The sequence below is a fragment of the Lepidochelys olivacea genome, assembly GCF_965140295.1.
Source record: "Lepidochelys olivacea isolate rLepOli2 genome assembly, chromosome: 20".
In the NCBI taxonomy this organism is placed as follows: Eukaryota; Metazoa; Chordata; order Testudines; family Cheloniidae; genus Lepidochelys; species Lepidochelys olivacea.
Genome location: NC_140430.1, coordinates 11,579,973 through 11,602,822, shown reverse-complemented (window position 1 = coordinate 11,602,822; position 22,850 = coordinate 11,579,973). Strand labels below are relative to the sequence as shown.

Genomic DNA, 22,850 nt, shown 5'->3' with positions numbered 1-22,850 from the left:
CATTCAATTGGTTAGAGCAAAGGACTGGGAATCAGGACTCCTGGGTTCTTTACCTGCCTTTGTGAGAGGAGTGGTGTCTCGTGGTTAGAGCAGGGAGTGCTGGAAGTCAGGACTCCTGGATTCTGTTGCTAGCCCTGTCACTGACTCTGTGTGGGGCTTGGGCAGGACACATCCCTGCTTCGTACTTCCATTTCCTCCTCTCTAGAATGGTCGGTGTTACTGACCTGCCCAGGGCGATTGTGTTAACATGGCTGGAGGGTGATTGCTCTGAGCTGTCCAGTGGACAGAGCCATGGAGGGGCCAGTTTGCCATGTGGATTGATCTCACTGACTCAAGATGTCAAGTGGCATGAGCAGCACATGGGTTTTCTCTGTGATCTCCCCACATTGAATAATGAGCCTAGCTAATCCCCGTCAGGAGCCAGGGAATAGAACATGGAGCTTCCCATCCCCAGGGCACCGGCGCAGCTCCCTCTGTCGCTCTCCAGTGGCCGGTTTGGAATGAGCAGTGTGTCTGGTCAGTGAGTTCTTAGTGGAAAGGGCACAGAGCCCACACCCTTAGCAATCGCTCGTTCCCGGGATGGCTTTCTCCAATGAGTCGTTGCCCATCTCTGGGGCTGGCTGGGGAGAAGAAAGCTGCCTGGGGGAATGCTCAGTGCCCTTCCCCATGGGCGCTGGGTGGGGAAGGGTGTCTTCCCAAATCCGTGCCTTTTCACCAGTGGTGCAGGAATGCGCGAGAGACAGGTAAGTGCTTGGCATGTGGCCGTTCTGCTGAGGGTGAGGAGGGCTCTCCATCACTTGCAAGCATTGAGTCAAGCCTGGGTGTCTCTTTCTAAGGGCACAGCTACACTGCAATTGCAAACCCGTGGCACCAAATCTCAGAGCCCGGATCAATTGACTCAGACTTGTGGAGCTTGGGTTGTGGAGCTAAAAATAGCAGTGTAGACGTTCAAGCTCGAGCTGGAGCCTGGGCTCTCAGACCCACCTCCTCATGGGGTTCAGACCCTGGGCTCCAGCCCCAGCCTAAACATCTCCACTGCAATTTTTAGCCCCACAGCTCCAGCCCTGTGATCCCAAGTCAACTGACCTGGGCCAGCTGAGACTGTGTGCTGCGTCTGTTGTTGCAGTGTGGACGTACCCATAAAGATCTGCTCTAGCTCGACCAGACTTGCTGGGCTCTGGGTGGTGCTTTGCAAGAGCTCCGGTTGGATGAGTAGAACCGTCCCTTCTAGCCTTAACGTTTATTAAGCTTGCCATGGCTCTGGGCGGTGTTGCTAGAGCCCTGAGGCCTCTAGGTGTGCCTACAAAGTGCATAGTAACAGAGATGGCAAACCTGAGCCACAGAGAGGAGAAGGGACCAGAACCCAGGTTTCTTCAGTGCTGGTACATGGACCTCTCTGCTGTCGGATGGGTAATATGGAGCTAAGTCAATTGTGTGACCGACTATATGGACTATATGACCAAGTGTTAGGTCAGTCTAACGAGATAAATCAATTAACAGCAGGATACCAAGGGAGTAGAAATCTCTTTTGAAGTAGTAAGAGAGTGGCCCATTACGGACAGTTGACAAGAAGGTGTGAGTAACAGTAGGGAGAAATTAGTATTGGAGAAATTAAGTTTAGGTTTTGCAATGACCCAACCACTCCCATCTTTATTCAGGCCTAATCTGATGGTATCTAGTTTGCAAATTAATTCCAGTTCTGCAGCTTCACGTTGGAGTCTGTTTTTGACGTTTTTTTGTTGTTGAAGAATTGCCACTTTGAGATCTGTTATTGAGTGACCAGAGAGATTGAAGTGTTCTCCTACTGGTTTTTGAATGTTATGATTCCTGCTGTCAGATTTGTGTCGATTTATTCTTTTGTCTGGTCTGGGGTGGGTGCATGGCCATGTGACCCCCCCCCCAATCATTCTGAATGTGTGGTTCACCCTGTGATGAAGCGGGACTATTCTTAATGTTTCCTCTGAATATTGTGGGGGTGCCTCAGTTTCCCCTATGCAGTTCTTAAGTATCTAGGTGGTGGGATAAGGGTGTATGATCATTCCAGAGCCCTAGAGGGCAGGTGTGTGAAGGGGTCTGGACACAGAGAATGGCCGACACCCTGTTTCCTGGCGACTGATGGCGTGGGCTCTTCCCCCCTGCAAGGTGAGAGCTAAAGGGTTGAAGACAAAGAGATCAGGTGACCTTCTGGCCTGGGAAAGGGACAAAACCCAGAGGAGGAGGGGCTGGAGAGAGTTTCAGTTTGGGGCTGGCTGGGGACATGGAGTGAAGTGCAGACGTGGTTGTCTGGCTCACTGCCCCTCAAAATGGACCCGGCTGAGAGGTCCTGTTCTCTGTACCTACAAGCTCTGTATTAGACCATGTCCTGTCATCTAATAAACCTTCTGTTTTACTGGCTGGCTGAGAGTCACGTCTGACTGCAGAGTTGGGCTGCAGGGCCCTCTGGCTTCCCCAGGAGCCCGCCTGGGCGGACTCGCTGTGGGAAGTGCACGGGGGGGCAGAGGATGTTGAATGCTCCGAGGTCAGACCCAGGAAGTGGAAGTTGTGTGAGGTGTGTGTCCTGAAGACAGTCTGCTCACAGACAGGAGACTTCCCCAGAGTCCTGCCTGGCTTCATAGGGAGCAGTTCCAGAGCATCGCACAGGGACTTTGTGACACACCCCATCCCCACACACATTACACCCTGTTCTGAGACATGTAGGGCCCGATCCAGCTCCTAGTGATGTCAATGGGAATCGCTCTCCTTGCTTTCATTGGAGGTGGCCCAGGCCCTGACACCAATACCGTTACAGCTGGAGTGAGAGTCTGCAACATGCGTGGTGGGAGGCCAGCCAACTGCTCATTTGCCTTGGATTCAGCAAGAGCAGAAAAAGAGAAAACAGGAAAACAATCCACAGCCCTGAGCAAGACCATGTAAAACAAGAGCCACAGCTTTATTTGCGCCAACAAGCCGATTTTGCTTTCTTTACAAAAGGATAGAACGTTTGCTCTTAGTACAAAACAAATGAACCAATAATAATAATGCTAGGGGCTGTACAAACAGGTTCCTTTGGAGTTCGAGACATTACAAAATTCCAAACTCTATACAAATGTCCTCTGCAAAATAGTGAGGATTCCCCAATAAAGGGCTCTCTGGGCCAACAGTCATAGCGTGGGATTCCAAAAATAGTGGCCTGGCTTTTCTTTAAAAGTTATTGCTCGTATAAAAGTGTTTAGGGACAGAGTCAGGAACTGATAGGCCAGGTCCTACAAAGAGCTTCGAAAAAATGAAAAAGGGCAACATTAAATATGCAATTCCTTGGTTAAATACTTGGTTTAATAACCAGAAGATGGGCACAGAAGCAGCAGAGGGAGAATAAATTAAATAAATAATGTTCTAATAAATAATCATGGAGCAACAGCATGGCAAAAACCTACATGCATTTCCCTACAAAGCTAAACTCCAGCTAGACACTTTGAAGTTGATTGGGAAACAAGCAGGTTATTTAGCATGTTCCACATTTTCTGTAAAATGGAAAAAAATAAATTAGACCCAGTTAAATAATAAATAAGAGAGGAACTTAAGACACACTTATTTTGGCAGGATCTGTTTTCGAAACATAGGGTATGATAAATATAATACAAACCATAATGACACATTTGCCCTGGCCGTGTACATGTCTGTGGTTTAGTTCTAAACACTTTTTTAATTATTACGTCCAAGTTTTACGTGACAGATATTTGTGCTTCTGCAAGGTGAAGAGTCTTACGGTTTGGAGTCTTCGGTTTCTCCGCAGGTTACATGTAACTGTACCACATGCTTCTGCACATGGTCTCTGACATGACCTGAAAAAGGGTTTCATACTCTGATAATCTCATGCTGGTTTTGAGCAGCACAAAAAGTGCTGAAGGACAGGATTTCACTGGAGGGAGATCGGCAGCCTCAGGACAGGCGTAGATGTAGGAGGCAATTTCCTTGAAGCTTTGAACCTGGGCTGATCTTCTAGTGCCTGATTGAGAAGGGGACAGTGAAGGCAAAGTGTCCAGGGTTTCAAGCTTCTTGTCTCCATGAAGTTAGACACTTCAGGAGGGAATAATAATTTTGTTCCTGCTTGGAGGACAGGGGATGTTTGGGAGCTGGGAGGATATCAAACGCATTGAAGAGCTCGCTGGGAGAACTCACCACAACATGTCTTTTTGCGCATTTATTTTAGTGCTGTCTGTATCTGGTTCAGATAATCGCCACCTTCCCCAGCCAATAAAGCCACGGCTGGACTTGAGAGACCACTAGGGAAAAGCTGAGCTGCCTTTCCCAGGAGCATAGTCCATGTTATGCTGATCATTCAGAACGAAAAAACCCTGCATGCTGCCCTCAGAACAGTGGTTATTAATCATGTGGCTGAGATGCATCCACACTCTGGGAGTATCTTGCGTCTAAATTCTGTTTGGTGGGATTCCTCAGGATGAAGTCTGGGTGCAAATGCAAGGTTCTGGTGCCAAGACACCCCAAAGAAGGAGCTAAAGGGAGACCTATTTGATTGGCAACAGACAAAGAGAAGGTTTGTCCAGTGGCTACTGCACTGATCCTTCTTCGCCCCCTGGCAGGGATGGAGATTTCTGCAGTATCGTTTTCAGGTTCCAGTCTAGCTGTCTTGTGTTTGTCTCTCTTTCTTGATTCAAGCTCCTTTGGGAGGCGGTTATGACTCAATTGACTCAATTTCTTCTGTTAATGGCTGTTGCTTTTATCAGTTCCAAATTCCAGAATTCAGCAACCAGGTTTCCCCCGGATGGATCAGCGTGTTGGATTCTGTTGCTTGCGGCAGAAGCCTGGTGACGAATGGCTGTTCCGTTCCGATACTGGATGCATCTGGAACCAGTGCAGAGCCCTGAATGGTGCAGATATCTTGAAATACTCTGCAGGCTCCTACCCCCACCACTGTATCTCTCAGGGTGTCTGCAGAAGGGGGCATTGGATGTTCCATTTAAGAGCCAAAGTGATCATCCCTGTGTGTGCTTGGCTGTCAATAAACAAAGAAGGAGACAGTCACGGAGTTTCTGGGGGCAAACGTGAAAACCAGCAAAATAGCACAACTAAACAATTGTCAAGACAGTGTGAAAAGGGCTAGCAGAGATTTTCATAGAAGTATCTCAATGAGACCAGTCCAGAGATCTTTCATACAGCTTTGGAGCAGTGATATCCCTGTCCCAGTCGTGTTCACTCCAGAAACATCTACGCCGCCTGGCTGCATTTCTCTTGATTCTCATATGTTCATGTCGAACTGTCATCTTTCTCATTATTCATTAAATATGGCGTTGAGCTGGGGCCCAACCACATGGTGCGGGTAGGACTCGTAGTTCATATCTATGGGGAGCTCGTAGCGGGGCACTGTGCTTTGGAAATGAGACGTGTGTCCATGAGCTCCGGCCAGGCTCACCGAAGGGTAGTGGGCCATGAACGTGTAGGACTTGTCCAGGTCTGGAGACCCATCCTGCTTCAAGGAGAAGTTCCCACTGATGCTCAGGGGAGGCGTCAGGGGCCCTTCATACGGTGGAGTGGTGCAGTCTGGGTGGTGGCTCCCAAAGGAAGGATCCACCAAACTTTTGAAGGTGGGAGGCTTTAGATGTAAGAGGTGAGTTTCCATGTTCCCATAGGGGGGGCTCGGCAGTCCCGGGGATTGGTAGTTGAAGGTATGGCTAGGTATGGCAGAGTCACACACTGGGGACTTCTCTTCATGCTTCTCAAGGAAGAGGGACTGAGGCCCCAGCTGCAGACAGCCGGCAACTAGGTTACTGGTAGGCTGTGACAGACCTTTGCAAAGCATCTCCACAAAGCCCTTCCCTTCTGGGGTCTGCCCAGTCTCCAGCACCTCAGACAGAGCCCATATGTAATTCCTTGCAAGCCTCAGAGTCTCAATCTTGGACAGCTTCTGAGTCTTGGAGTAACAAGGCATCACCCTCCTCAGATTATCCAGAGCATCATTCAGACCATGCATCCGAGTGCGCTCCCTGGCATTGGCCTTGACCCGCCGGGCTCTGAACCGCTCCAGACGTGCCTTGGTCATTTTCTTCTTCTTTGGTCCTCTTCTCTTAGGCTTTTCTCCATCCTCCTCCTCCTCCTCTTCCTCCTCAACACTGTCATGTTCTTCGTTCAAGCCAGCCATCATTCCATAGGGGGCTTGTCTGCTGGCTTCTTCCTTCGTTTCATCTTGGGAGCTCAGGGCTTCATCCATCCATGACTGGGACCTGACAAGCTCTGACATCTCTTTGGGTTTGGCATATGTCTTGGTCATCTCTGATGTCTGCAACAAAGAAAACAGTGGGTGTTAATAAGGCCCAGGCCAGGGACTCACTCATCACTTCACATGCATCAGAAATTGAATGCAAGATCACCTTCCAATAATGTTAATGTTACAGAACAAATCTATGAATGACAGGCAGTATCTAGCTCTGCATCTATCTGGCTGTCTCTCTGCCTATGTGCCTACAGTATCTAATCTAATCTATGTTTTTATTCCATGCCTATCATTGTGGTATCTGGGCATCATGTGCATAGATTTCAGTGGCGTTGACTCCTGCCAGCTGGGATGAGCTTCTCCCAAGAGCGCGAGGCAGAGGCATCCCCGGCACTCCCTAGTTAAGGAGCTGTATTTTGGGAGCAGTAGACCACAAGTTCTGCCCATCCCCTCCACCCCCCTTCCATACCGCATGGGTGGGATTTACCGGTGAGCCCAGTGCCCCTTATTGTGCGTGGCCGTGCCCAGCTCCGGGTTCAGTCTCCTCTAACCCCTGCATGCTAAGGGTGCATTTTGCCTAAGGGGGGGGGCGTGGAGACACCAGCTGGTTGCAGAACCAGTGCCCCTGCTGGGCAGCGTTAGAACTCAGCGGGAGCCTCTTTGTCACCTCTGAAGTACTGGAGGAGAAGAACCCTAAAGTCCCATGCTGATGCTGTGCAGATCTTCCATTCGGGGTCTCATGGGTTCCAGGGACTGAGTTTTATGGATTTTTTTTACTCCTTTAAATTTCATTGTGAGTGTTTCAAGTCTGAATTCAGTCTGGCTCCATGAGGCTCGTGACCTGCCTGGCCATGCTGGGGCTCCACTCTGCACAGCATGGAACAGGGATGGATTTGTCTGACTGCTTCATGGCTGGTTGGAAAATAAAAATAAAGGGAATGATCCTACTCTGTCCACTGGAAATATGCAGGAGGCAGGAGAGGGACAGATCTCCACAGAGCAATTTGGGTTGAACCAGGCAGACCTCATCCTGAAAGTCCCCAGGGCAGACACAGCAATGCTAGCTCAGCCCCTCTGGAGAGGGGTAGCATATTCCCTGCTCCACCATCTTCCCAATCCACCATATCCTGTGACTGATGAGCTGGAGCATGGGGCCCTCAAACTTTTTAATGCAGCTGAGTCGGGGGGATAGCGGTCCTGGCTAGCTGGGAGAGGGCTCCCATCATAGCAAAGGTTGAGAATTACTGAGCTAAGGAAAGGCTAAGGTTTACTCTTGTAAAGTGTGTGTGTGTGTGTGAGCATATGTGCATTCTTTCTGCCTGGTTGTGGAATTGTGTTGCTGTTTGGAACATGGGCGCCTCTGTGCTAGCTTGGCTTAGCATCTCTGTGTTCAGGACTCTCATGCTCTCTTTTTCAGAGGTGCTGAGCTCGTGCGGCTCCCACTGACTGTGGATGGGACTGACAGTCTCCAGAGCTCTGGAAGCTAGGCTTATGGACAGGGCATCCCTATGCAAGAATAAGCTGTGATCCAGGACCTGGAGTTTGAGCTCCATTTCAACACACAGTAAAGCAGGTTCAAATGTTGAAAAAGCAATAGCAAAAAAAAAAATTAAGTACATCAGAAGCAGGAAGCCTGCTAAACAACTAGTGGGGCCACTGGACGATCGAGATGCGAAAGGAGCACTCAAGGACGATAGGCCATTGCGGAGAAATTAAATGCCATCTTTGCATCAGTCTTCATGGCAAAGGATGTGAGGGAGATTCCCGAACCCTGAGCCATTCTTTTTAGGTGACAAAACTGAGGAACTGTCCCAGATTGAGGTGTCAGTAGAGGAGATTTGGGAACAAACTGATAAACTAAACAGTAATAAGTCACCAGGACCAGATGGCATTCACCCAAGACTTCTGAAGGAACTCAAATGTGAAATTGCAGAACTACTAACTGTGATTTGTAACCTATCATTTAAATCAGCTTCTGTACCACATGACTGGAGGATAGCTAATGTGACGCCAATTTTTAAAAAGGGCTCCAGAAGTGATCCCAGCAATTTCAGGCCAGTAAGTCTGACTTCAGTACCAGGCTAAGTGATTAAACCTATAGTAAAGAACAAAATTGTCAGACACATAGATGAACATAATTTGTTGGGGAAGAATCAAATCATCACTCACCAATCTACTAGAATTCTTTAGGGAGTCAACAAGCATGTGGACAGTGGGGATCCAATGGATATAGTATACTTGGATTTTCAGAAAGCCTTTGACAAAGTCCCTCACTAAAGACTCCTAAGCAAACTAAACTGTCATGGGATAAGAGGGAAGGTCCTCTCATGGATCTGTAACCGATTAAAGGATAGGAAATAAAGGGTAAGAATTAATGTCCTGTTTTCAGAATGGAGAGAGGTACATAGTGGTGTTCTCCAGGGACCAGTACTATTCAACATATTCATAAATGATCTTGAAAAGGGGGTGAACCGTGAGGTGGCAAAATTTGCAGTTGATACAAAACTACTCAAGATAGTTAAGTCCCAAGCTGACTGCAAAGAGCTACAAAGGGATCTCACAAAACTGGGTGACTGGGCAACAAAATGGCAAATGAAATTCAATGTTGATAAATGCAAAGTAAGGCACAATGGAAAACAATAATTCCAACTATACATAGAAAATGATGGGGTCTACATTAGCTTTCGCCACTCAAGAAAGAGATCTTGGAGTCATTGTGGATAGTTCTCTGAAAACATCCACTCAATGTGCAGTAGCAGCCAAAAAAAGCGAGCAGAATGTTGAGAATCATTACGAAAGGGATAGATAATAAGACAGAAAATATCATATTGCCTCTATATAAATCAGTGGTACACTCACATCTTGAATACTGCGTGCAGATGTGGTTGCCCCATCTCAAAAAAAGATATATTGGAATTGGACAAGGTTCAGAAAAGGGCAACAAAAATTATTAGGGGTGTGGAACAGCTTCTGTATGAGGAGAGATTAATAAGACTGGGACTTTTCAGCTTGGAAAAGAGACGACTAAGGGGGGATATGATAGAGGTCTATGAAATCATGACTGGGGTGAAGAAAGTAAATAAGGAACTGTTATTTACTCCTCATAACAAAGAATTAGGGGTCCCCAAATGAAATTAATAGCCAGCAGGTTTAAAACAAATAAAAGGAAACAACGAGGAGTCCGGTGGCACCTTAAAGACGACCAGATTGATTTGGGCATAAGCTTTCGTGGGTAAAAAACCCACTTCTTCAGATGCATGGAGTGAAAATTACAGATACAGGCATAAATACTGTAAGGTAACTCGCTTCTCTTCATGTGCCAATATATATTTATATTTGTATCTGTAATTTTTACTCCATGCATCTGAAGAAGTTGTTTTTTTACCCACGAAAGCTTATGCCCAAATAAATCTGGTCGTCTTTAAGGTGCCACCGAACTCCTCATTGTTTTTGTGGATACAGACTAACAAGGCTACCCATCTGATAAACAAAAGGAAGTATTTCTTTACACAACGCACAGTCAACCTGTGGAACTCCTTGCCAGAGGATGTTGTGAAGGCCAAGACTTTAACAGGGTTCAGAAAAGAACTAGATAAATTCATGGAGAAGAGATCCATCAATGGCTATTAGCCAGGATGGGCAGGGATGGTGTCCCTAGCCTCTCTTTGCCAGAAGCTGGGAATGGGCAACAGGGGATGGATCACTTGCAGATTACCTGTTCTGTTCATTCCCTCTGGAGCACCTGGCATTGCCACTGTCAGAAGACAGGATTGTGGGCTAGAGGGACCTTTGGTCTGACCCAGTATGGCCATTTTTATGTTCTAATCTTTGTAATGCTAGTCCCAGGGCCCCACAGTGCGGGTGTTGACATGCTGTGCAAGCCCCTTATCTAGCAGTGCAAAGACCCTGCAAGACAATTGGGTGCATCATTGCTCTGAAGAAGGTGCTATCCAAGCTTCTTTTGCAGGAAGTTTGGTCACAATGGAACAGAGCCTGGGGGGTCAGTGAGGAAGTCTCTTGCAGAGGATTTCTCCTGAAAATGTAGCCATGGTGGTGCGGGGGGGTTGTCTGTCTGTCTATCTGTTACAGTACATGGTTAGATCAGGGGCTGGTACTTACTCTGGATTCTGTAGATGTGAAACCAATGTTTGCTACATACAGACAGTGCCAGAGACAAGCAATGAAAAGAAAGGGCCATGCTGATGGATGAGAGGAAGGAAGGCCCAGTAGATCAGACACTGGCCTGGACCTCAGGAGAGCTGTGGTCAATTCCTGGCTCTGCCACAGACTCGCTGAGTGACCTCTGGCAAGTCACTTCATCTGTCTGTGCCTCAGTTCCCCCACCTGGAAAACAGGGACAATAACCCTGCCTTTGTGTCTTGTCTGGATAGGTTGTAAGCTCCCTGGAGAAGGCCCACTACTCCCATGGATCTGTGCAGTGCCCAGCACAATGCAGGCTTGACATGGCTGGGGCATTTAAGTGCTACTGCATCATAAGTAAACATGTAAAATCAAATGGCTCTGATGGGTGGGTTAGATCTCAGCAAGAACCTATTAGACATACATTGTCCCTGGATCTCTCACAGTGGGCTCCAACTTGCCATCTGAGTTCTGGTAGATATAACGTCTTGCATGTACTGAGTTGTTTCAGTCCTTACAGGTCATTTAAGGCTCCTCTTCTAAAGGGCAAATACCAGGTAGCATGAAAACCTGATCTTGGTAGGAGACAGGGGCAGAGCCCTCTGTGAGCTGCTCTGGTTTTCATTTTTCTGCATTAGCTCTTGTAACCTGAGCTTGTTTGCCTGGAACTTCGTTTACCTCCGCTGCATAATTAATACAGTCACACTGCACAAAACAGCCTCGGTTTCATGTTAATCAGCCCCCCAAATCCCGCCAGCTTGACTGGCTCATTTAATAAAGCTTAAAGTGTAAGCAGCTTTATTGAAAGTGTGCCGTCCAAGCAATGGGTCAACTGGCCACCATCCCATCCAATGTGGAAAATCCCACATTTAATATGCATTGTGGGGCTTGTGCAGTGGATTAGGTTGTTAATTGCTGCAACCACGGGTCGCATCCCAGAAGCACCAGGTGGGCACTAATTAGCAACAGTAATAGGAAGTAGTCACATGATATTTTCCCTATTAAATCAATCATAGAATCACAGAATCAGAGAATCTCAGGGTTGGCAGGGACCTCAGGAGGTTCTAGTCCAACCCCCTTCTCAAAGCAGGACCAATCCCCAACTAAATCATCCCAGCCAGGGCAATGTGGGCAAATATGACAGGAAACATTTTGGGGCCATATCTGTGGATGCAGCCAAGCCATGAGGGGGTATGTCCTAGAGATTTCATTGCTCTCCTCTGTGCTAGGGAGCAGCCAGGGACTGATCCATTCTCTGGCATAAGGAAAGCCAGGTTCTGGGCTGCTCTAATCTATATTGCAATGGGCCTCTATGGGTTGTTCCACTGCCCTCGGATGGCCAGAAAGCAAAGCAGCCCAGCCACACCTGATCCTGCCACAGCACATCCCTATGCAAGATGACCACTTGGGGCAGCTTTCCAGACCCTTTGCATCATGAGCTGAAGAACTGCTGCATTCGCTCTTCAGACTGGGGAGACTGTCAACCCACCAGCAAGGGCAGAAACTGCATGGGATTAACTCCAAACTCCCATGCTCTGGTACTGAGCACAGGGCTAGCACTGCCTGGGGGAGTTCGCCATCGCTGCCTACTTTGAAATCGAGAGAGGCTGTTCTTCTAAAAGATCTGCTCAAGTTCAACCAGGAATGAAGGCGGGGCAGATCTCTGGCCCATGTTACAGGTCAGGCTACATGGCCACAGGGTCCCTTCTCACCTTTACCAATAATCTAGGAATGCAAAAGGTGAAGTGGGATTTAGTGGCCGGTCTCACCTTGATTTTAATGGGAGATCTCAGAATCCACGAGTGAGAATGACTAACCTGCCAGCATTGACCAGTTTGACAGGAATGCAATAAAGTGAACAGTGCAGATAAGGGGAGGATCAGGGGAGTGCTAGGAACCCACAGCTGCAGGGTGTCCTGAGGGAGGGGAGGGAATGCCCCGGAGTGCCATTTCCAGTATCCGCAGCGTGCATGTGTTTGAGAGAGAGAGAGAGAGGATGAAATCCAGTAGTAATGTCCAGCCTCCAAAGGCTCAGGACACTGGCATGTAGTGCTCCATCACAGGAAGATACCCATTCATACAGCAATGTTCAGGCTGAAGGGGGAACGGTCTCAAAGCCCTTCAAAAACAGAGCAAGTGAAAAGAAAATCTGCATTGGGCTCAGTTTATTCTCCACTGAAATGCAGACACCTTTAGGATGGCCATGCAGAGGCTATAAAATGGCGCACAGTGACACTACCCAACAATCTACATTGGGTAAGGAAAGAAGATTCCCTTATCCAGCTGACAATGCAGGAAGAATGTGATCAGTTTCCTGAGCTGGAGTTTGAGCAGAATACGAGGCAGGACACCCCAGCTGCTGAAAAAAAGTGTTCTGTTCTTTTTTTTAAGACTACAAAGGGCCAGCGCCTCTGTTCTATCCCCCACCCCAAAGAAGCCATCTCTCAGAGCACGGGGTCCTCTGGAATCAGACGAGGGTTGGGCTCAGGACTCAGGACTTGATTCTGCCACGCATTGCTAAGTCACATTGATGCGAGCAAGCTCAGTGTGACTAATGGTGGGAGTCCGGAGCTACTCAGCAGGAAGGCCAGGGATATGGCCCATTTGAGGGAAGGGAATAAACAGCATCAGTCCCGGGGACACCCATGTGCTCTTTGTTGGCTTCACACAGCCAAACTCAACCGAGTTTATCACTGAGCTGCAGGATCTTGGTACCAGCTGTTACCTAGGGCAGCTCAGATTTGCAGGGGGGGGTCATGAAAAAGACAGAAAACAAACAGGTTTTGTTCATTGGACCTTTTACATTTTTCCCCATTTTCAGTGAAATATTCCAAGTGAATTTTTTTTCAAAATGAAATGAAAATTTTTGTTTCGTTTTTAATAATTTTGGTTTGAATTTTCAGGGATTTTTTCCCTTTCTCTCACTTTTTTACATTTCTCCCTTTTATTTTCAATGGAAAAGTGGGAGGCAAAGGGAGTAAAGAGTTTAAAATGGGAGTTGAAGTAAGACTTTCTTTTGCAAAACTCTGTTCACATTTTTCCAGCGAAGAAACGTTTAAAAGTACGAGGCCCTGCTTTTTCCAGTGGGAAAAAGGGGGTTGGAAAATAAGACACTGAGAGAATTTCCCCTTATTTCAAAATAAAACATATTTAAAAATCAATATTTTTTCAACAATTTTCATTCTGAACATTTTTCATTCCACATTTTTTTTGCAAAATGAAAAATTTCATTGAAAACTTTTTTTTTCCAAAAAACTCATTTTCTGTGAAAAATCATATTTCGACGAAAAGCTTTTTCACAAAATAATGTCGAGCTACTCAACTCTTCTGACGGTGCTGCAGAGGGGAGAGAAACGAATGGACAAGGCCTGCAACAGGAACATCACAACTCAGGAAGCCACAGTGAGGCTCAGGCATAAAGAAGGGGGATCCACTGGTCATGGTATTAGCCTGGGACTTGGGACACCTGGGTTCTTCATAGATTCCAAGGCCAGAAGGGACCATTGTGATTGTCTAGTCTGTCCTCCTCTATTGCACAGGCCAGCGACTGGGGGTACTGGGCATGGATTTGTAGATTCATAGATTCCAAGGTGAGAAGGGCCTGACCTGGTGTATAGCACAGGCCTGAGAGACCTGCCCCCAGTAACTTCTAGAGCAGAGCTTTTAGATACACATCCAATCTTGATGTTAAAAGTGTCATTGATGAAGCGTCCACCACAACCCTCGGCAAATTGTTCCAACGATTAATTATGTGCCCGGGTAAAAATTCACACCTTCTTTCCAGTCTGGATTTGTCTAGCTTCAACTTCCAGCCATTGGCTCACGTTAGACCTTTCATTGCTAGACCTAAGAACCAATTATTAAATATTTGTTCCCCGTGTAGGGGTCTTACAGGTACTTGTAGACTGTGATCAAGTCTACAACCTTCTTTCTTAAGATAAATAGATTGAAATCCTTGTGTCTCTCACTCTAGGGCAGGTTTTCTGATCCTTTGTTCATTCTCATGGCTCTTCTCTGACCCCTCTCCAATATATCAACATCCTTTCTGAATGGCGTACATCAGAACTGGACACCGTATTCCAGCAGTGGTCACATCAGTGCTAAATACAGAGGTAAAATGACCTCTTTGCTCCTACTTGAGATTCCCCTGTTCATGCATCCAAGAATCGCATTAGCCCTTTTGGCCACAGCATTGCACTGGGAGCTCATATTCAGCTGATTGCCCATTTTCAGTCACTGCTTAATCAAAATATTATGCAGTATGAAGACAAAACCTTACAGAAGTCCCAGTCTATTACATCAACACTATTTCCTTTATCACCCAAACTTGTAATCTCAAAAAGAAAAGAAAAAAAGCTACCAAGTTAGTTTGAACAGAATCTATTTTCTATAAACCCATGTTGATTGGCATTAATTATATTACCCTCCTTTAATTCTTTATTAACTGAGTCCTGTATCAGCTGCTCTCTTTTCTTGTCTCAGCTCAATATCAGATTAATAGGCCTATAATTACCCAGGTCATCCGGTTTACCCTTTTAAAATATACTTGCACAACATTAGCTTTCTTCCAGTTCTCTGGATGTTCCAAGACTTATTGAAAATCAACATTAACAGTCCAGTGAGATCCTCAGCCAACTCTTTTAAAAGTCTTGGATGCACATAAGCTGGACCTGCTGATTTAAAAATGTTTAATTTAGTAGTTTTACATTCTCCTGATATATTAGTGGAAGGGGGAAACATTATCATGCTCATAAGATAAGACTGCATTATCTGTTTTTTCCCAAATAAGGAACAGAAATATTTATGGAACACTACTGCTTTTTCTGTATTGCTATTGAGAACTTTACCATTTCCATCTTGCAATGTACTGATGCCATTGTCGGGGTTCCTTTTGTTCCTAATATACTTTAAAAATTCCTTCTTATTGTGCTGCCTCACAGTGAGCAGCATCCCCTACCAGATCACTCATAGCACTGAATGCAGGTGTCCTGCTGCGGGTGTCCTGTTTCTCCCATGTGGGAGTCACTGGAGATACTGAGCAGTTCTCCATCAAAGGATTGTATTGAGTCACCCCCCCCTCTCTCTAGCTGCATTAGCAAACATTAGACTGGGCTCTACCCATGGTTCCTTGCTCGTGCTTCGCTATGGGGGTTCCGTCCTCCAAAACAGCTGGTACCTGGCATTGTCTGAGAGGGGGCTCTGGGCACTGTCTAAGACCAGGCTAGATGGATCCCTGCTCTGACAATGCCTCTGCTTCTTGCTTTGCATTTCCTTTAGGCTGGCACTTGGCACTAAACACCCACCACATGATGGGTGGGCCAGTGCCTTTGGGAACAGAATATTCAATCCCCCCCCCCCCACACACACACATATTCTCCAGAACCAGGCAAATTGGGCCTCCCAGACAAACACTGTGGACCCCTGGCAGGTACTGACACTGTGATGGGTATTTCAGAACTGTTGGGGTCTCCAGAGCATGCATGTCATTCCCCAATGGCTCCCAGAGCCGTTAGTATCATTGTTTCAATTGTGGTGGTAGGCAGCAGAAGCGCACACCAGGGCCATGTTGTGCCTTGAAGGCAGTGCACAGACTCAGAGCAAGAGACAGCCCCTGCCCTGAAGGACTCAAGGCTGCACAAACACAGGTTGGGAGAAAAAGTTGAGTCATTATACCCATTTTGCAGATGGAAACTGAGGTCCAGAGCATTGCAATGACTTGGCCAGGGGCTTTCAGGGAGTCACTGGCAGAGTTGGATTTGAATCCAAGTCTCTTAAGCCCCAGCCCTGTGCGTTCATCATAGGCCCATCCTTCTTCTACCTGTAAGCCCCCTACTAAAGGAGAAGGAAAGCCAGCATTTGTCAATACAAGCTTGACTGAGCTTTTTGGGACATAAAATCTGAGCATTACCCCAGAAGGAATTCCAGATCTGGATGAGATGCTCCCTTGGGCTCTTCCCCTAATGGCCCTGAATGTGTTTTCACTGGAAAAATTAGTACATTTCTCTTTAAACTGGAGAGTTAAAGGCATTCCCCAGGTCTGGTCAGAAGAAGCCTGTTTTGGTGATTACACTGATTTCCAAGCTAGTCTTCCTGGGGGATTCAGGCCTAGGTACTATATATCTCCCACCCTGTACTGCCTGGCAGGTGGTCTGAGGGGCAGGGAAGGAGGTACTGAGGAGGGGAGGGCAGCATAGGCAGCTCCAGGTTGGAAAGGAGACACCCCAAGGTTCCCACCTGCTCCTGGGCCCATTCTAACCCCTCCAGGTCCCAATCCTGGGTCCTACTCTCACCTCTCTCCCAATCCCCACCGTGCACAAGTTTATGCAGGGGCAGAGGTGTACACAATACTTCCATAGCAAGGGTGCTGGTCCTCTGTCCCCCACCGCCCTGGGGTCTAGGCACTTCACAGTCTTTACTGTATTGGCTAGATTGTCGGGCTCAATGGGTAGTGATCAATGGCTCCATGTCTAGTTGGCAGCCGGTGTCAAGTGGAGTGCCCCAGCGGTCGGTCCTGGGGCCGGTTTTGTTCAATATCTTCATAAATGATCTGGAGGATGGTGTGGATTGCACTCTCAGCAAATTTGCGGATGATACTAAACTGGGAGGAGTGGTAGATACGCTGGAGGGCAGGGATAGGATACAGAGGGACCTAGACAAATTGGAGGATTGGGCCAAAACAAATCTGATGAGGTTCAATAAGGATAAGTGCAGGGTCCTGCACTTAGGACGGAAGAATCCAATGCACCGCTACAGACTAGGGACCGAATGGCTAGGCAGCAGTTCTGCAGAAAAGGACCTAGGGGTGACAGTGGACGAGAAGCTGGATATGAGTCAGCAGTGTGCCCTTGTTGCCAAGAAGGCCAATGGCGTTTTGGGATGTATAAGTAGGGGCATTGCCAGCAGATCGAGGGACGTGATCATTCCCCTCTATTCAACACTGGTGAGGCCTCATCTGGAGTACTGTGTCCAGTTTTGGGCCTCACACTACAAGAAGGATGTGGATAAATTGGAGAGAGTCCAGCGAAGGGCAACAAAAATGATTAGGGGTCTGGAACACATGACTTATGAGGAGAGGCTGAGGGACTGGGATTGTTTAGTCTGCAGAAGAGAAGACTGAGGGGGGATTTGATAGCTGCTTTCAACTACCTGAGAGGTGGTTCCAGAGAGGATGGTTCTAGACTATTCTCAGTGGTAGAAGAGGACAGGACAAGGAGTAATGGTCTCAAGTTGCAGAGGGGGAGGTTTAGGTTGGATATTAGGAAAAACTTTTTCACTAGGAGGGTGGTTAAACACTGGAATGCGTTACCTTCTTCTCCTTCCTTAGAAGTTTTTAAGGTCAGGCTTGATAAAGCCCTGGCTGGGATGATTTAATTGGGGATTGGTCCTGCTTTGAGCAGGGGGTTGGACTAGATGACTTCCTGAGGTCCCTTCCAACCCTGATATTCTATATTCTATTGATCCTTGAACCACCTGTGAGACAGAGCCGATGGGGAACAAAGGGCCAGAGAGTCTAAGTGATGTGAGAAAGGTCACAGGGGGAGCAGTGGCAAGCCAGGGACGGGAGCCTCCGAGCACTGTGGAAGTTCCAGAAGACTGGAAGAAAACTAATGTTGTGCCAGTTTTAAAAAAGGGTAAATGGGATGGCACAGGGAATTATAGGCCTGTCAGCCCAACATCGATCCTGGGCAGGATAACGGAGTGGGTGATATGGGACTTGATTAATAATGAACTAAAGGAGGGTGATGTCATTAATGTCAGTCAAAATGGGTTTATGGAAAATAGATCCTGGAAAACTAACTTGATAGCTTTTTTTGATGAGATTACAAGTTTGGTTGATAAAGGTAACCGTGTTGACGTAAAATATACTTAGGCTTCTGTAAGGCGTTTGACTTGGTGCTGCAGACATTTTGATTAAAGAACTAGAACAATATAGAATGTACATGGCACACATTAAATGGATTAAAAGCTGGCTAACTGATAGGTCTCAAAATGTAACTACATGGGAAATCGTCATCACATAGGTCTGTTTCCAATGGGGTCCCGCAGGGATTGGCTCTTGGCTCTACGCTGTTTAACATCTTTATCAATGACTTGGAAGAAAACATAAAATCATCAATGATAAAGTTTGCAAATGGCACAAAAATTGGAGGAGTGGTTAACAATGAAGAGGACAGGTCACTGATTCAGAGCAATCTAGATTGTTTGATAAACTGGGCGCAAGCAAACAATATATATTTGAATACAGCTAACTCAATGTACACAGCTAGGAACAAAGAATGTAGGCCCTGCTTACAGGATGGGGGCGGGGGCTCTATCCTGGGAAGCAGAGACTCTGAAAAAAGATTTAGGGGTTGTGGTGGATAATCAGCTGAACATGAGCTCTCAATGTACACTGTGGCCGAAAGAGCTAATGTGATCCTGGGATGCATAAACAGGGGAATCTTATGTATGAGCAGAGCGCATCTGTATTTGGCCCTGGTACTCACATGCTGTGCCCACAATTCACAAAGGATGTTGATAAACTGAAGAGGATTCAACGAAGAACCATGAGAATGATTAAAGATTAGAAAACCTGCCTTATAGTGACATACTCCAGGAGCTCAGTCTATTTAGCTTAAGAAAGAGAAGGTCAAGGGGTGACTTGGTCAGAGACTAAAAGTACCTACATGGGGAACAAATATTTAATAACGGGCTCTTCAGTCTAGCAGAGAAAGGTCTAACATGATTCAATGGCTGGAAGTTGATGCTAGACAAATTCAGACTGAAAATAAGGCATAAATATTTAACATTGAGTGTAATTAACCACTGGAAAAACTTACCCAGGGTTGAGGTGGATCTTCCATCACTGACAATTTTTCAGTCCAGATTGGAAGTTTTTCTAAAAGCTCTGCTCTAGGAGTTACTCGAGGCAGGTCTCTCTGGCCTGTGCTATACACCAGGTCAGGCCCTTCTGGTCTTGGAATCTATGAATCTACAAATCCATGCACAGGGCCCCAGTGAGGCACTAGGGGGCACTGTGCTGCTGCAAGCACCATCTTTTGGGACCAATACAAAGCCATGCTCCCGGCATCCATGGTCACTAAATATCACAGGGCACTTTCCAGAGGAATAGGCAGCTGGCAGCTTCGATTTGCATGCATGGGTTCTGCTCACTCACACCTCACTGGTCTGTTGCTAAAGAGGCCACAACGGTGCCAGGATCTGGCCTGTGGATTCCTTCAACCCTCCTACATCTCTTCAACTGGATCAGAACCAAACCCATTTCAGTTTGGAAACGGGCCATCTCATCTGCCCTCCTCCCCCACTCCTGATCTCTGTGCTGGGGTTTCTGGGCCAAGTGTGGCCTACTAGCCCCTGTTGCTGTTCCAGTGATGGGTGCTGCCCTCACAGGTGGGTTTGCTCCCTTCATTGCCCTCTGGGGCCCACCTCGCCAGTTCTGTGTCAGAGACTCAGAAACTGCCCTGTTGGCTCCTGCTGCCCCCTCCCTTTAAGCTGTTATGGGGCTGGGGAGCCGAAGCCTGGAGCTCTCAGGGAGCTCACCCATCCCCCACACAACTGGGGCAGAAGGAACATGGGCATCAGAGGGGGTTCCCTGGAGCCAGGCCTGCTCTGTGGTGGGGATCCGGGGCAGGTTTTCAAGAGCCAAGAAGCAGAAAAGAGAGTCCCTGGTTACTGGATCCCTCAGTTCCAGGCCAGTCACTGAACTCCCCTGGAGATCCTGGACCCACGTACTAGGTCTCATTCACCAAGGTACCCTAATCCTATTGGGGCTTACTGCAGCCAGTTCCAATGCTGACTCTTTGACGGTCCCCTATCACAGTACCCATGCTTACAGGGTCTGGGGAGGGCGCTGCACACCACAGTGGCACACACTGCCCTGGCAAAGGCCCAAGACTATTGAAAGCGGAGTCACCAGGACCCACATGACCAAGACCAGGATCTCAGGGACGGTGGGGGTCACCTGGGGCCAGGCTGTCAGGCCAAAGCTGCAGCTTGAAAGGTACACAACCAGAGAGACTTGTAGGGCCCAGCTCCCTCCCCATTCACACCAGGTTTTACACCAGTGCGACTCCCCTGGCCGCAATGCAGTCACACCCAGGTGAGGGAGATCAGAATCAGTGTCAGACAAGAAGATAAACTTAGCTTCAGGTCCCTCCTCAGCCTTTTTGTAGTTTTATGATCCCAACCCCTCATAAACCATCCGGCAAGCTGCCCTGCAGAAGGACCCTTCAAGCAGCCACAGCCCAATTTGGAGCCCATTCCCCTGCAGCTCCACGGCTGGCTGTGCTCAGCACCTCTGACAAATCCGACACCAGCTGCTGGAAATGCAGCCAGAGCACAGATAGGAGTGGAGGGTTTGCACTTCCCATGCTCTGACCATTACAGTCTGAGCTGCTGCTGTAACAACATGAGATGTGCATGTCCAGAAAGGAGCTGGGGTTTTATCAACAACAGCCATCCCATGCATGCGCACACCCACACATACACATATGGACCTATGCACAGACACAGATATGCACCTTGCCTGGCTTACCTATACTGGTTGCAATATTGGAGACTTGGATTAGGATGAGTTGGAGAAGATGGATTTCTGTCTGGCCTCTCTCAGTCCCAAGAGAGAACAACCACGTAAACAAAAAGCACAAACAAAAGCCTTCCCTCCCACCCCCCGCAAGATTTGAAAGTATCTTGTTCCCTTAGTAGTCCTTTGGGTCAGGTGCCAGCCAGGTTAGCTGAGCTTCTTAACCCTTTACAGGTAACAGGATGTTGCCTCTGGCCAGGAGGGATTTTATAGCACTGTATACAGAAAGGTGGTTACCCTTCCCTTTATATTTATGACACGCCCCCCAAATCACAGATAGGGTGAAACACTGGCTGTGATTTCTTCCTGGAGCTCTAGGAGAAAACAGAGTTAATAAGACACATGCATCTCTAAATATACTACTAACTGTATAAAGACTAACAATATTTTCCACATCTTAAAGACGATTTGGACCAGTTGATTCTGGGAAACTTTCACGGGAGAGTGCATCAGCCACTTTGTTAGAAGCTCCTGAGATGTGTTGGATGTCAAAATCAAAATCTTGGAGAGCTAAACTCCACCGAATACGTTTTTTGTTATTTCCCGTGGCGGTATGAAGCCACCGAAGCGCAGCATGGTTGGTTTGCAGGTGGAAACGCCGTCCCCAAACGTATGGGCATAGCTTTTCCAGAGTGTAACATTTTCCAGTGGCGTAACATTCCTTTTCACTGATTGACCAGTTTCACTGATTGACCAGTTGCTTTCCCTCTCAGACAGCTTCTTGCTGAGAAACACAACAGGATGGAACTCTTGATTCGGTCCTTCCTGCATTAAATCTGCTCCCACACCACGCTCGGACGCATCTGTGGTTACTAGGAATGGTTTGTCAAAGTCTGGAGCCCTTAGCACAGGGTCAGACATGAGTGTCGCTTTAAGCTGGTTAAAGACCTTCTGACACTCTTCAGTCCACTGAATGGCATTTGGCTGTTTCTTTTTGGTTAGGTCTGTCAGTGGGGCGGCAATTTGGCTGTATTGCGGTAGAGATCGCCTGTAATATCCAGCCAAGCCTAAGAAGGATTGGACGAGTTTCTTTGACTTTGGGACAGGCCACTTTTAGATAGCATCCACTTTGGCCTGTAGGGGGTTGATAGTTCCTTGACCCACCTGGTATCCAAGGTAAATCATTCTGTTTCGGCCTATTTGATACTTCTTAGCCTTAACAGTTAGTCCTGCCTCCCTTATGCGCTCTGTGGCAAATTGCTGGTACAATTAGGATGGGTCCCGCGCTTCCTCTTCTTGTGGGTGGGTTCAGGGCACAGTTTCCTGCCCCTGATCTAGGGTATTTACTGTCCCACTAGTAACCCAGAGAAGGGTAGTGGAGAGGGAGGGACCTGGGCCCGCCCTCTACTCCGGGTCCCAGCCCAGGGGCCCTTGGGATAGTGGTAAACCACTTGAACTAGTGCGTCCTTCCCCTGGGCTACTTCCCCCTCCTGCTCTTCAGCTTGTGGGGCTTCCTGCCCTCTCTCTCTGCACAAGCCAGGTGTCTCTTTACCTAGGGTCTTGGTCTTCTAGCCAGCCACGGCAGTTCTCCAAACTCTCCTCTACTTCAACTCCTCCAAACTGCACTCTGCTCCAACTCCTTCCCCTGGCTGATTGAAGCAGGGGGTTTTTATCAGGTGACTAGCTTCAGGTGCTCTAATTGGCTTCAGCTGCTTTTAATTAATCTATAGAAACCTTTCTTCCCTCTACAGGGAATAAGGCTTCTCCTCATCCTGGGACTTACATATCTCTCCTATATCACTCTCCTGCTGCCTTCTGGCCATGCTGTATCACAGCTCGAAGACTTTTTGCAAATGTTCCAGGTGTTCTGCCCAGGCATCCAAAAATATGGCCACATTGTCAAGGTAGGCGACTGCATATTCTCCTAATCCTGCTAGGAGACCATCTACAAGTCTTTGGAAGGTGGCGGGTGCATTCCGC

General features: G+C 47.5%; 1 protein-coding gene across 3 annotated transcripts in view; it reads right to left on the bottom strand.

Annotated features, from left to right (window-relative positions):
• Positions 1-2,926: 2,926 nt before the first annotated feature.
• The window catches only part of NEUROD4 (neuronal differentiation 4), a 30,498-nt gene continuing 10,574 nt past the window's right edge, over positions 2,927-22,850 (bottom strand). For all 3 annotated transcript variants that reach the window (XM_084610269.1, XM_084610268.1, XM_084610270.1), the window contains exon 2: positions 2,927-6,274. In XM_084610269.1, coding sequence (XP_084466395.1) covers positions 5,270-6,265 — 996 coding nt within the window. In that variant the 5' untranslated portion in view covers positions 6,266-6,274 and the 3' untranslated portion in view covers positions 2,927-5,269. The remainder of the gene's footprint in view (positions 6,275-22,850) is intronic.